The sequence below is a fragment of the Moschus berezovskii genome, chromosome 15 (assembly GCF_049115385.1).
Source record: "Moschus berezovskii isolate FMDL1 chromosome 15, NW_MosBer_1.0, whole genome shotgun sequence".
Taxonomy (NCBI): domain Eukaryota; kingdom Metazoa; phylum Chordata; class Mammalia; order Artiodactyla; family Moschidae; genus Moschus; species Moschus berezovskii.
This window is the reverse complement of record NC_142474.1, coordinates 17,658,812-17,673,288: the sequence shown is the minus strand read 5'-3', so window position 1 is coordinate 17,673,288 and position 14,477 is coordinate 17,658,812. Positions and strand designations below refer to the sequence as shown.

The 14,477-nt window shown below is 39.5% G+C and overlaps 1 protein-coding gene across 2 annotated transcripts in view; it reads right to left on the bottom strand.

The window, feature by feature from the left end:
• The window catches only part of SAMHD1 (SAM and HD domain containing deoxynucleoside triphosphate triphosphohydrolase 1), a 59,019-nt gene that overhangs the window by 24,031 nt on the left and 20,511 nt on the right, over positions 1-14,477 (bottom strand). For both annotated transcript variants that reach the window (XM_088843807.1, XM_055436928.2), the window contains 3 exons: positions 14,270-14,430; positions 9,965-10,080; positions 7,628-7,698 (listed from right to left, as the gene is read on the bottom strand). In XM_088843807.1, the coding sequence (XP_088699933.1) occupies positions 7,628-7,698; positions 9,965-10,080; positions 14,270-14,430 (348 nt within the window). The remainder of the gene's footprint in view (positions 1-7,627; positions 7,699-9,964; positions 10,081-14,269; positions 14,431-14,477) is intronic.

Here is a 14,477-nt window from a genome sequence, read left to right as displayed (position 1 = left end):
CCATCAGGGACCCCTGCTTATTCAAATTACTCTTGGCTCCCTGGTAATTCAGAGATAAAGTTCTAATGCACAGTAATGATCTAGTTTTCAACTACAGTCTTACAGATATTTTTAAAAATCTGTCAAATTTGTCTATATTTCACCAGTCTACAAAACTTTATAATCCAGGTGCATCAATATTTCATAAATATATTTAATGAGATGTAATCATTTATAATACATACGTATTCTAGAACACAGCTGAATATTACCAGATTATAAGGATAGAATACCTTTTTGTTTTTGTTTGTTTTTGATGAGCTTCATGGTTTGCAGAATCTTAGTTACCTGACCAGAGATCAAACATAGGCCCTTGCAGTGCAAGTGCCAAGTCCTAACCACTGGACTGCCAGGAAATTCCCAGTAGAATACCATTTTAATGAATATTCCTATAAAATTTAGTTCTATAATATCATCAGCTTTGGAATTTGTGAAGCTACAAGTTCTATTAGCACTTCCATCTAGTGGTGAAAAGGGGTAATTCCAAACTTGGAAGCAAAAAAAAAAAAAGGTGGTGGGGTGTTCCAGAGATCTGAAGTCAAGATCTGGGCTGGAATCTCCAAATATAGACTCATTTTACTCATAGTCTCTGGTCACTCATTCGTAATTGTTATAAAGATCAAATGGCCCCCTGGAGGGCCTTTGCTTGTCTAAGAACTGTGATAGGACAGACCTTTGCTAAGAACTGCTCTATCACAGTTCCTAGCAAAAACAAATTCAAGAAAGATGAAAACACAACCCTGAATGGTCCTATATCTATTTTTTATTTTTAACTGAATCAAGGTATATACTAATTATATAGAGGAAAAAGAGTAAGTTCATAGTGGGGAAATTTGGCAGCCATTGCCTTAATCAAGTGATTTAGGTTAATATTACCAGTAATGGCTTTAGACTTCATGTGCCTCTGATGGAACACACTAAGATCACTATGTGGCATTTTGCCAAAAATAGTCTGACAGTATGAGAAAACCAAAAACCAAAACTCAAATTGAGGAACATTCCACAAAATAATTTGCTTGTATACTTCAAAAGATGACAAAGTCATGAAAGACAGGATTGAAGAATTGTTGTAGATCAAAAGAAACTAATGAGAAATGACAACTAAGTATAACATATAGATGAATCAGAACCAAAAAAGGTTTTCTTCCCGCTTTTCTATGGATAGCTGATGATCTCTGAAAGTCTGTAAGTTAGATAACAGTATTACATCAATATTAATTTCCTGATTTTGATAAATGTACTGAGGTTATATAAGAGAATGTTCTTATTTTTAGGAAATACCCACTGATGCATATAGGAATAAAGGAGCCTTCCTACAACATATTTTAAAATGGATCAGAAAAAAATTTATACACACAGAAAACTTTAAGTTTCACAAAGATAGCACAGACAATAATGACTAAAATTATAAGCAACTTAGGAGTAAACACAACAAAAGACGTATAAAATCTTTATGGAGAAAATTACAACATTTATAATAGAAGAACAAAAGGCCAAAGATAGCTAATAAAAGAACAAGGTATGGACAGCTGTCCTACCAACTATCAAGACTTACTATAAAGTAGTGACAACTACGGAAGTGTGGAATGGAATAGAATCCAGGAAGATTCATCATATACAGAAAGTTCAAAAAATGTTGGGGTTGGTATTATAGAATCAGTGGGGACAATGTAGAGCATTAGATTGCAGATCAGTGGGAAAATTCAATAAATAATTATCCATATTAAAAAAAAATCATGAAATCATGAAAAAATCATGAAAGAAATCATGAAAAATCAGAAATGCTGGAGAGGGTGTGGAGAAAAGGGAACCCTCTTACACTGTTGGTGAGAATGCAAACTAGTACAGCCACTATGGAGAACAGTGTGGAGATTCCGTAAAAAACTGGAAATAGAACTGCCATATGACCCAGAAATCCCACTGCTGGGCATACACACACCGAGGAAACCAGAACTGAAAGAGACATATACTCCAATGTTCATCGCTGCACTGTTTATAATAGCCAGGACATGGAAACAACCTAGATGTCCATCTGCACGTGAATGGATAAGAAAGCTGTGGTACATATACACAATGGAATATTACTCAGTAATTAAAAAGAACACGTTTGAATTAGGTGGATGAAACTGGAGCCCAGTAACAGAGTGAAATAAGCCAGAAAGAAAAACTCAGTATACTAAAATACAGTATACTAACGCATATGTATGGAATTTATAAAGACGTAACTCCGTATTCAGTTCAGTTCAGTTGCTCAGTCGTGTCCGATCCTTTGCGACCCCAAGAATCACAGCACGCCAGGCCTCCCTGTCCATCATCAACTCCCGGAATTCACTCAAACTCATGTCCATCGAGTTGGTGATGCCATCCAGCCATCTCATTCTCTGTCGTCCCCATCTCCTCCCGCCCCCAATCCCTAATCTTCGAATGTATAGGCATAAAGTTGTTTCTATTATTTATATTCTTAATGCTTCTATGATTCCCATTTTGAATATTGTTTATTTGCAAGATTTTTCTTGTTGATTATTGTCACCTGATGTTTCCCTTTTTAGAGAAGCTTTTTAAGGCAGCTTTGACTCTGTTGAGCCTCTCAATTTTATTTTCATTTTTATTGCATTAATACTTGATATATATTAGGTGTTTTCTTTTCTTCATGATTATTCTGTTTATCTTGTTAACTTCTTAAACTGGCTGTATACTTGTAGACTCATTGCTTTTCCTTTTTATGTAAAGTCTACTACATTTAAGGCCTCAGTGGATAATGTTTTCCATATCCCATAGGTTTTAAGACTGTATTTTTGTTATCTTTCTGTAATGATGTTATTTTTAAATGCCATGTACTTAGTGAGTGGGGCTTCCCTGGTGGCTCAGAGGTTAAAGCGTCTGCCTCCAATCCAGGAGACCCGGGTTCGATCCCTAGGTCGGGAAGATCCCCTGGAGAAGGAAACGGTAACCCACTCCTGTATTCTTGCCTGGAGAATCCCATGGACGGAGAAGCCTGGTAGGCTACAGTCCACGGGTCGCATAGAGTCGGACACGACTGAGCGACGGAACGGAACGGATAAACACATTGCAAATTTCAGTTTTCTAATAAAAAATTATTAAAAAATTAAAAAATATAAAAAAGAAGTCAGATTTCTACCATGCATATGCAGAGAAATAAGTTCCCATGAGGTAAGGACTTGCATGTGAAAGGCAAAATATTTAAAGAAAAAGACTTGGGAATGGCTAAGTAGATCCTATTTAAATTGACCCTGCTGGAAAATAACTATTAACTCTGGATAACTTCCTGACCAATGAGACAGCATATTAAAAAGCAGAGACATCACTTAGTCAACAAAGGTCCGTCCAGTCAAAGCTATAGTTTATCCAGTAGTCATGTATGGATGTGAGAGTTTGTAGGGGAAGCACACTGATTGAAACCACCCACTCTGGCCAGGCACCATAGTAACCATTTGCATGAGTTGTTTTACGACAGGAGGTCCTGTTAAGGAACATGGAACTAATAAGCCTCCACCAACTGGAAGAGTTCGGGAAAGGTCAAAAGGAGACACCACCTGTCTGACTACCTCCAAGCATCCTTCTTCCTGGCACCCATCTTTGCTGAACAAGGTGTGCACCACCAGGAAGGACTCTGAATCAGAATGACTGGCTAAGGACAACCTGGAAACTAATCCTATCACCATAAAACCCGAGACTGCAAGCCATGTGGCAGAGCTGTTCTCCTGGGTTCCCTTACCCTACTGCTCTCTACCCGGGTGCCCTTTCCCAATAAAATCTCTTGCTTTGTCAGCAGGTGTCTCCTCGGACAATTCATTTCCGAGTGTTAGACAAGAGCCCAGTTTCGGGCCCTGGAAAGTGAAAAGTGAAGTTGCTCAGTCGTGTCCAACTCTTTGCGACCCCGTGGACTATAGGCCACCAGGCTCCTACGTCCATGGGATTTCCCAGGCAAGAATACTGGAGTGGGTTGCCATTTCCTTCTCCAGGGGATCTTCCTGACCCAGGAATCGAACCTGGGTCTCCCGCACTGCAGGCAGACGCTCTAACCTCTGAGCCACCAGGGAAGGGGTCCCTTCCTGCAACAAGTTGGACTATGAAGAAAGTTGAGCCCCAAAGAATCGATGCTTTTGAACTATCATGTTGGAGAAGAGTCCCTTGGATGACAAGGAGATCCAACCAGTCTATCCTAAAGCAAATCAGTCCTGAATATTCATTGGAAGGACTGATGCTGAAGCTGAAACTACAATATTTTGGCCACCTGATGCGAAGAGCTGACTCACTGGGAAAGACTGAAGTTGAGAAGAGAAGGGGACGACAGAGGATGAGTTGGTTGGATGGCATCACCAACTCTATGGACGTGAGCCTGAATAAACTCCGGGAGTTGGTGATGGACAGGGAGGCCTGGTGCAATCCATGGAGGCACAATCCATGGGGTCGCAGAGTCTGACACGACTGAGTGACTAAACGGAACTGTACTGAACTTCCTGAAGGTATTGGATTACCACCAAAAGCAGGCAGATGTTAGAGGGAACTAAACACTTGGAAGAGAAACATTCCAGTTCTTTTTTTGTTGTGGGCAACATGCCAGTTCTTTTATGGCTTTTAGGAGGCCCTAGGACAGCAGACGGAGAAGGCAATGGCAAGCCACTCCAGTACTCTTGCCTAGAAAATCCCACGGATGGAGGAGCCTGGTGGGCTGAAGTCCATGGGGTCGCTAAGGGTCGGATGCGACTGAGCGACTTCACTTTCACTTTTCACTTTCACACATTGGAGAAGGAAATGGCAACCCACTCCAGTGTTCTTGCCTGGAGAATCTCAGGGACGGGAGAGCCTTGTGGGCTTCCGTCTATGGGGTCACACAGAGTCGGACACGACTGAAGTGACTTAGCAGCAGCAGCAGCAGGACAGCAGAACTGGAAAGAAACTATTCTTTTTACTAGGTGGAAGAACCAGAATACTTCATCAAAATTTTAAATTTTCTTTCTCAAAAGCCACTTTTGTTAAAGAAATGAACTAAGACTTTCCTGGCAGTACAGTGGTTAAGACTGCCTTCCAGTGCAAGGTGTGTGGGCTCAATCCCTCATCAGAAATCCCACAGGCCTTGTGGCCAAAAAACAAAAAAACCCTAAAATCCATAAAATGGAAGCAATATTATAACAAATTCAATAAAGACTTTAAAAGTGGTCCACATACAAAAAAAAATCCTAAAGAAATGAACTGGTAATTGGTAAGTCAGAGAGGAGAGAAAAAATATCCATAATACATGTATCTGACTATATATATATATTTATTCAAATTGATAACTAAAAGGTAAATATTCAATTTTTTTAATGGGTAAATGGAAAATCTCTTTACAAAAGATGATTTATCAGTGACAAAGTACAGGAAATGGAAGTTAACACGCCACTGCTGCTGCTGCTAAGTTGCTTAAGTCGTGCCTGACTCTGTGCAACCCCATAGACGGCAGCCCACCAGGCTCCCCCATCCCCAGGATTCTCCAGGCAAGAATATTTTCCACAAAAGTCGTGTACGTACAACATCCTTATTTGTAATAGCCCCAAACTGAAAACAACCCAAATTCTACAAAAGGAGAAAAGATAAACAGTGACTTATTCATACAATGGGCAGTGAATAGGGACAATTTACTGCATGAATATAACAGGACAAAACAGTACCTATTATAGGATTCTACTTATATTGAGTCTGCTGCTGCTAAGTCACTTCAGTCGTGTCTGACTCTGTGCGACCCCATAGACGGCAGCCCACCAGGCTCCCCCATACCTGGGATTCTCCAGGCAAGAACACTGGAGTGGGTTGCCATTTCCTTCTCCAATGCATGAAAGTGAAAAGTGAAAGTGAAGTCACTCAGTCGTGTCCAACCCTCAGCGACCCTATGAACTGCAGCCTTCCAGGCTCCTCCATCCATGGGATTTTCCAGGCAAGAGTACTGGAGTGGGGTGCCATTTCCTTCTCCATTTTCAAGTCTAGAAAATTCCTGTGTGACCCTTTCTAGTCAGTTCCTACTCTCCCCATCATCATCACCTTCTAATTTTTATAAACAGATTTGTTCTGCCTGTCTAAACGAAGGTGATGATCATGGGGAGAGTAGGAACTGACTAGAAAGGGTCACACAGGAATTTTCCAGGAAGATGAAAATATTGTACATCTCAACTTGAGTAGTGGCTGTATGGATGAATACACTTCTCAAAACTCACTGAACTATACAATGAAGATCTGGACAACATATTTAAGATGAAATATACCTTTCGAAAAATGAGAGAATAAATAGTGGTTGACATGTAAGAAGTTTTCAGTACATATTGATAACTTCTTCTGCCCCAAATATAGTGCGGCCAAAAATGGAAGATGACCCAACTTTACTTCTCAAAAACTGATTCCAGAAAAATGGGTTCAGTCAGTTCAGTTCAGTTCAGTCGCTCAGTCGTGTCCAACTCTCCGTGACCCCATGAATCACAGCACGCCAGGCCTCCCTGTCCATCACCAACTCCCGGAGTTCACTCAAACTCATGTCCACAAAGTCGGTGATGCCATCCAGCCATCTCATTCTCCGCCGTCCCCTTCTCCTCCTGCCCCCAACCTTTCCCAGCATCAGAGTCTTTTCCAGTGAGTCAATTTGTCGCATGAGGTGGCCAAAGTACTGCAGTTTCAGCTTTAGCATCAGTGCTTCCAATGAACACCCGAAAAATGGGTTCCGTTCCGTTCCGTCGCTCAGTCGTGTCCGACTCTTTGCGACCCCGTGGACTGTAGCCTACCAGGCTTCTCCGTCCATGGGATTCTCCAGGCAAGAATACTGGAGTGGGTTACCGTTTCCTTCTCCAGGGGATCTTCCCGACCCAGGGATCGAACCCGGGTCTCCCGCATTGGAGGCAGATGCTTTAACCTCTGAGCCACCAGGGAAGCCCGAAAAATGGGTTAGCTACCTGCAAATCTGTAATTATACAAAGAACTTAGTTGGTATTCCTTACTTTATGGTCACACAAAATGAATCAAAGCCAGAGTCAGCCTTTGATTTTTTTATTTTATACTAGTATGACAGAGTAGAAAGAGCATTAAATTAGTTGCTAGGAAACCTGGTTTTCTAGTGCTGACTCTATCATTTCACAGGCTTTGTGATTTTTGGTGCATCAGTACACCTCTGAGTTTCGAGTTCCTTTACATTGAAACTCCAATATTTTGGCCACCTCATGCGAAGAGTTGACTCACTGGAAAAGACTCTGATGCTGGGAGGGATTGGAGGCAGGAGGAGAAGGGGACGACAGAGAATGAGATGGCTGGATGGCATCACCGACTCGATGGACATGAGTTTGAGTGAACTCCGGGGGTTGGTTGATGGACAGGGAGGCCTGACGTGCTGTGATTCATGGGGTCGCAAAGAGTTGGACACGACTGAGCGACTGAACTGAACTGAACTTACACTTACAAAAATGGAGATAATGATTTCTTCCTTAGAGACTGCTGTGAGGATCAAATGAAAGCAACACTCTGAAAAACTGTAACAGGAAGTATACTGTAACACAATAGTCACTGCTTAGTCTTTATTTTACTAAATATTGAATACATGGATACATACCGTCCATTTCATCTCTGGTCGAGCAAGTGGAATAAATCTTCCATCAAACATATGAGAAAATGGCCCATGACCTTAAAAACAAAAGCTGTCTTAGAACATGAAAACTGTTTGTAAATTGGTGGAAAGGAAATTTTTTTAGTTAAATTGAATATCAATGGAAATTAATAATTTATAAATAACCACAAAAAGGAACAAATTTTTCCTTCCTATTTTCTAAAATAAGAGAACAGGAAGCAGAACAATACAAGAATGTAAAGTCTCCATTGAGGGGTCTCTGAGTCACCAGAGTTTACATAAACTTAATGAAAGGACAGTTTTGTGTAACTAAAGGAATGTTAATGACAAAAACTTTTGGCTTCTTTAGATTACATATTGGTAGTGTTAGAAAAGCAGTTTTAAGACAATCTACTAGGGTCAGGAAATCATTAGAACTTTATTACTCTGAACCCTTAAAAACATCTTTTTAGGTAAATTTTATAATGTATGTACTTTATTTTAGAATAAATATACACATATCAGGGCTTATCTTTGTTTTTATTGATGATATGGGCAATCAAAAGTGGAGATAACTACTTCATCTTATTCATAAGTGACCTTAACATTCTACAACATCTACTAACATGAAACTTTGCTGAGGCACAAATCTGAAATCATCAGAATTTCTGAAGGAGTTAAACTTGGCCCTCTGCATTCACAGATTCAATCAACCTTGGACAGAAAATATTTGGGGGAAAAAAAAGTTTCAGGAATTTCCAAAAAGCAAAACTTTGCCAAGTTTGCTGGCAGTTATTTACATATTATTGGTATTAACAGTAATCTAGAATTGATTTAATCCTAGATTAATTGATTTAAATCTCTATACAAAGGAGAGGATGTGTATGGGTTATATACAAATTTTATATAAGGGACTTGAGCATTGGGCTTTTACGGTTTTTCTTTTTGTATCCGGAGGGGGTCCTGGAACAAATTCCCCCTACACTTCCTTGTTAGATGGGAGAGGGAGCTCACTTGGACCAGCCCCAGGCCTTTTTTGCATGTTTCAGTACATAAATAAAGGCTTGTTACTGCAGAGTTTAGACTCCTGGGGATTGGTAAAAGATTCCCAAAAGCTCCCTCTCAAAATACCAAGAATGGTCCTACTGAAATCTCCAAGGGAACGTGCTGAAAAGACTGCCCTATGCCTTTAATTATCTGACTGCTGCTGCTGCTGCTGCTGAGTCACTTCAGTCGTGTCCGACTCTGTGTGACCCCATAGACGGAAGCCCACCAGGCTCCCCCGTCCCTGGGATTCTCCAGGCAAGAACACTGGAGTGGGTTGCCATTTCCTTCTCCAATGTGTGAAAGTGAAAAGTGAAAGTGAAGTCGCTCAGTCGTGTCCGACCCTTAGCGACCCCAAGGACTGCAGCCTACCAGGCTCCTCCATCCATGGGATTTTCTAGGCAATAGTACTGGAGTGGCTTGCCATTGCCTTCTCCATAATGAAACGCAAAAACCTCCCCTTCTCTGCACCGAGGGCATATGCAAACTCTTAGGATCCTCAATGTGTGTGTTGTGTACTCAGTGTCTGAGTCTTTGTGACCCCATGGACTGCAGCCAGGCTCCCCTGTCCATGTAATTTTCCAGGCAAGAAAACTGGAGTGGGTTGCCATTTCCTACTCCAGGGGATCTTCCTGACCCAGGGATTGAACCCATGTCTCTTGCGTCTCCTGCATTAGCAGGCAGATTCTTTACCACTGCGCTGCCTGGGAAATCCATAGATTACTCCAGTAAGTAGAAATAAATTACAAGGAGAGAGGAAAAAGCTCCTGTGATAAAAGAGAACATTCTTTTTTCTCTTTGTCTCTGGAGAAAGATGATATTCTTTTACTTGGATTTAAGTGGCCGAAGACTGAGGTTGTAAGTATAGGTCACAAATTCTCTAAATCTGCTGTTAATCTGCTACAGCAGATTATGTATTCTAGGTGTGATAAGAATATATTTCACAAAGCAACTGAAGGGAAATAGTAATTTTATTCAGTAAAGATAAAGGAAAAATCAAATCTACAACATTACAACACACAGTAGTAAGAAAAAAAATCACTATTAGAATGTCCTTTCATATAACCTGCAATGAAGGGTGCAACGTGGGAAATTCATTGAAAGATTCTTTAAAAAAAAAAAAAAAGGAAAGAAAGCAATGCTTTGGGCTTATGCACCATTCTAGGAAGAAGCAATGGCAAATTTACATTAATGTTAACTAAAGAATTAGAACACAACTTTCATGTTGCTCTTAGTTGTATTTCAGAGAGAGGTGACAGGTGATTTTACACTAGAACTCTGGCTCTTTGAACTGCTTACCAAGATCGTGACAAAGACCAGCGATCTGAACACAGAGGATATCTCGTTCACTTATCTGCAGCTCTGGTTGTTTTTCACTGAGTTCACGAACTAGACATCCTGCTAGATACCCCACGCTGCGGAGTAGGAAGGAACAAAACAAAAACGAAAAAGAAAAAGTTATTTTTCTGTTTGAAAGATGAGTGACTGTTAAGATGTGTATTTGCCCACGATAAATCCCTAAGGAGGCTGTGAATCAGACTATGGGTTATGGACCCTTCTCAGCAGTTTGAGTGCAAAAAGCTCTCTTCTTCTCTTTTTGTTTCAGAATCTACCTGACTGAGCTTACAGGCTGTATTACATTTCTGTAATAGCCTGTATTATATTTCTGGTCCTTGTAGGCTGTTTTATATTTCTGACTTGTAGAGATTTGCAAGACAGAGAGAGTTGATTTTAATTCCCCAAAGAACTGGTCTGCTGCCTGAATAATATTAAAAGACTGATTTCCCCAACTACCCTTTCTTTGATTATTACTAGCTTATGAATATTACCCCTTACTTTTACACTATATTGTGTAAGTTCAGGTAATACTATTGGGTTGTTTTGGAATTTTTTATATATTTAATATTTTATGAGGGGTGGATTTATATATCCTGTCTTATAATACCAGGCAGGAGAAGCATTCCCCAGGGAGACATAATGTCTACACACAATATAGTTAGGAAAAAGAGCTATAAACATATTATATTAAACCCACTTAAATATACCTATTTTAATAAACTGTCATCTCAATCCTATCAACTCTTACACCATTAACTTTAACCATCAACAAGCTATGGTCTTACAAGGGGTTCTAGAAACTTGCCTTTTTATTCTCTGGTCATTTTATCTATTTTTATATAAAGGCTCTGGGGTCTCCAGAGAGGAGGATAACTAAGGGACTCAGGTCTTTTTAAAAAAATACCTTTAACTTGATTAATTGGCTTAACTGTTGTCCCAACAATTATTGATCAGGTGTCTCAGTGTAATTTTCTTCCAGCCTTCTAAATATATACATAAATATTTTAAATGTATACTTAAATATATATACTAAACTAAGGTAAAAAGAATGGACTTGTTTGGGGCCCTTTAATATTGGGCACCAACAGAAGGTTCCCATGGCCCATCCAACCTTACATAGTATTGAATAAAAACCTTTCTTTTAATCCCATTAATATCCATTTTAAATATCTAATTTCTTAATAAAATCTAAAGATTTTTATCCTGTTGGGACAAATTCCTTTAAATTTTTCACCTTCTTGGGAAGAAGTCTCTTCACTCTCCTCTCAGCTTTTTTCTCTATTAATCAATCTAATTAACATTAATTAACCTAATGTTTTTATTAGCATCTGTCAGGGAACCCTAAATGGACACTACAAAATAAGGCTTCCCAAATTTGTTTATTTTTGTCTGTTCCAAACTGATGGCGTAGCTGTTTTATATACTATCCATCTTCTAAATTTTTTCATAGGTAACAATAAAACAGCTCTTTATAATGAAAGCTCTCTAAAAAATTTACCAATTTACCAAGTTTCTCCACTTTTAAGGATCCATTGTCCGGTCACTGACAAGTAGTATCTTAACAGTGACTCAAACCAATAAAATGCAAGAGGCGTCCCCACAAGAGAGTGCAAAGGATGCAGACTTCATAAGATTTAGAAATCTATTTCCCAAAACAGCCTAAGAGAGTAAAGTCCTTTGGTGTATAGGAGGATGTAATGAAGGTTAAGATGAAAAAGATCCTTTATAACAAATTCTCCTGAGAGTTGCCACAGCCAGACAAACAGACTTCCCAGTCTATCTGACTGCATGCCAAATGTATACCATGTAACTATCTTTTGGGTAGCAGAAACCAAGATCTCAGAACACAGTGGGGGTGGGGGGATGCCTAAGAAGATCAGGTAGAACTTTTATATCTTTAAGATACAGGAAGAGAAATGCAAATGCTCCCAGAAAGACTTCTGTTTCTTTAAGTTCAGAATTTTGAAAAGATGTTTTGTCAAGTTGGCTTTTTCTAGCTGCACATGAAAAAAAATTAATTTTGGAATGTCAAAAGAACCCCATTTTGGCCAATTTTAGGATAAGAGTTAATTCCCAATTAAGCAAGTACTTGTAAGTACAAATTCTGTACATACATAATAAAAATTTCCCAATGTTTGTCACTTAGAGTAACCTATCAGCAGTTTTTAACTGAGCAAAGTAAGGATATTCTGACACATGCTCCATCATGAGTGACTTGGGGAAATTATGCTAAGTGAAATAAGCCAATTACAGAATGACAAATATTCTATGAAATCACTTATATGACTGTAGCCCACCAGGCTCCTCTGTCCATGATATTCTCCAGGCAAAAAGTACTGCAGTAGGTTGCCATTTCATATTTCAGGGAGTCTTCCCGACTCAGCGATCTAAACCAAGTTTCTTGCATCTCCTGCATTGGCAAGTGGATTCTTTACCACTGATCCACCTGGGAAGCTGTAATGAGGTACCTCGAATGGTCAAATTCACCAGAACAGAAAGGAGGACAGTGGTTACTGGGGCACTGGGGAGAAGAGAAATGGGAACTTGCTATTCAACGGATATAGAGTTTCAATTTTGCAAGATGAAAATGTTTTGGAGATTGGTTGCACAATAATGTGGACATATTTAACATTATTGAACTGCAAACTTAAAAATGGTTAGGAAGGTAAATTTTATATTCTGTTTATTTTATCCCATTTTTTAAAAAAGCAAACTTCTGGCATTGTAACGTTTACAACATAGATTGAAGATACGGTGCCCAACAAATGTTAAATACACTTTTAGCATTTCTACCTGAAAGCTGAATGAATAAATACCTTTCTTGTCCCCTAAACTCTGAGCTCCACAAGAATAGAAACAGTTGCTACCTTATCAGTTTGGTATGGTCTAACAATTTTTCTAATAATACTTTGGAAACCTGATGCGAACAACTGACTCACTAGAAAAGACCCTGATGCTTGAAAAGATTGAAGGCAGGAGGAGAAGGGGATAACACAGAATGAGATAGTTGGATGGCATCACCAACTCAACAGACGTGAGTTTGAGCTGGCTCCGGGAGTTAGTGATGGATAGGGAAGCCTGGAGTGCTTTAGTCTATGGGGTCACAAAGAGTCGGGACACGACTGAGTGACTGAACTGAACAATTTTTCAGTAAGTATATATGATGAATAAAGATTTGAGTAGATGCTTGTGTTCTGGCTAATTAAAAATGCTTCTAAACAAATAAACAAAACCACAGTAACACAGCAGTTTTCCCTTATCATTGGTTTCATTTTTCATTTTCAGTTACCAGTAGTCACCCATAGTCTGAAAATATTAGATGGAAAGTTCCAGAAAGACACAATTCATAAGTTTTAAATCAGTCCATTCAGAGTAGCATGATGAAATCTCATACTTTTCTGCTTCATCATGACCGAATCATGAGTGACTCTTGTCCAGTGTATCCCACACATTAGCCACTTAGCAGCCAGCACAATTATCAGACTGATTATCAATATTTCACAGTGCTTATGTTCAAGTAACCCTTATTTTGCCCCAAAGTGGAAGAGTAGTAAATCTAGTTCATATGTGCCAAAGAGAAGCCTAGAAGTGCTTCCTGTGAGTGAGTAGTTCAGTTCAGTTGCTCAGTCGTGTCCAACTCTTTTGCGACCCCATGGACTGCAGCATGCCAGGCTTCCCTGTCCATCACCAACTACCAGGGTTTACTCAAACTCATGTCCATTTTAAGTGAGCAAAAAGGTCAAAATTCTCAACTCAATAAAGATAGAAAAAAATTGTTACGCTGAGGTTGCTAAGATCTATCCTAAGAATAGATCTTCTGTGAAACTGTGAAGAAGGAAAAAAGAAATTTGTGCTAGTTTCAATGATACACCTCAAACTGTGAAAGCTACAGCTATGGTGTATGGTAAGTGCTTAGTTAAGATGAAAAAGGCATTAAATTTATACAAGATATTTGGAGAGAAAGAGAGGGAGAAACTACGTTCACATAACTTAAAAAAAAAATTTAAATTCATCACGTAACTTTTAACTCCTTGTATTCTTCTTACCCTAAAGTGAAAATGAAGTCACTCAGTCATGTCTGACTCTCTGCAACCCCACAAACTGTAGCCTACCAGGCTCTTCCATCCACAGAATTTTCCAGGCAAGAGTATGGAGTGGGTTGCCATTTCCTTCTCCAGGGGATCTTCCTGACCTGGGGATGGAACCCAGGTCTCCCGCATTACAGGCAGACGCTTTACCATTTGAGTCACTAGGGAGGCTTCTTACCCTAGACTGTGCTCAAATCGATTGTGTGAAGCTCCGGGAAAAACATAGTAACCGCCTCCCAACTGCTTGATGTATCGCAGGCGCTGAAATTGAGGTGTGTCGATGATTCGGATGAGGAGAGGGTGAAATTCAATGTGGCCATGGATAGGATCATTAATCACCTAGAAAATTATGTTTAAATTAATGTGAGCAACAATACATTACCCCA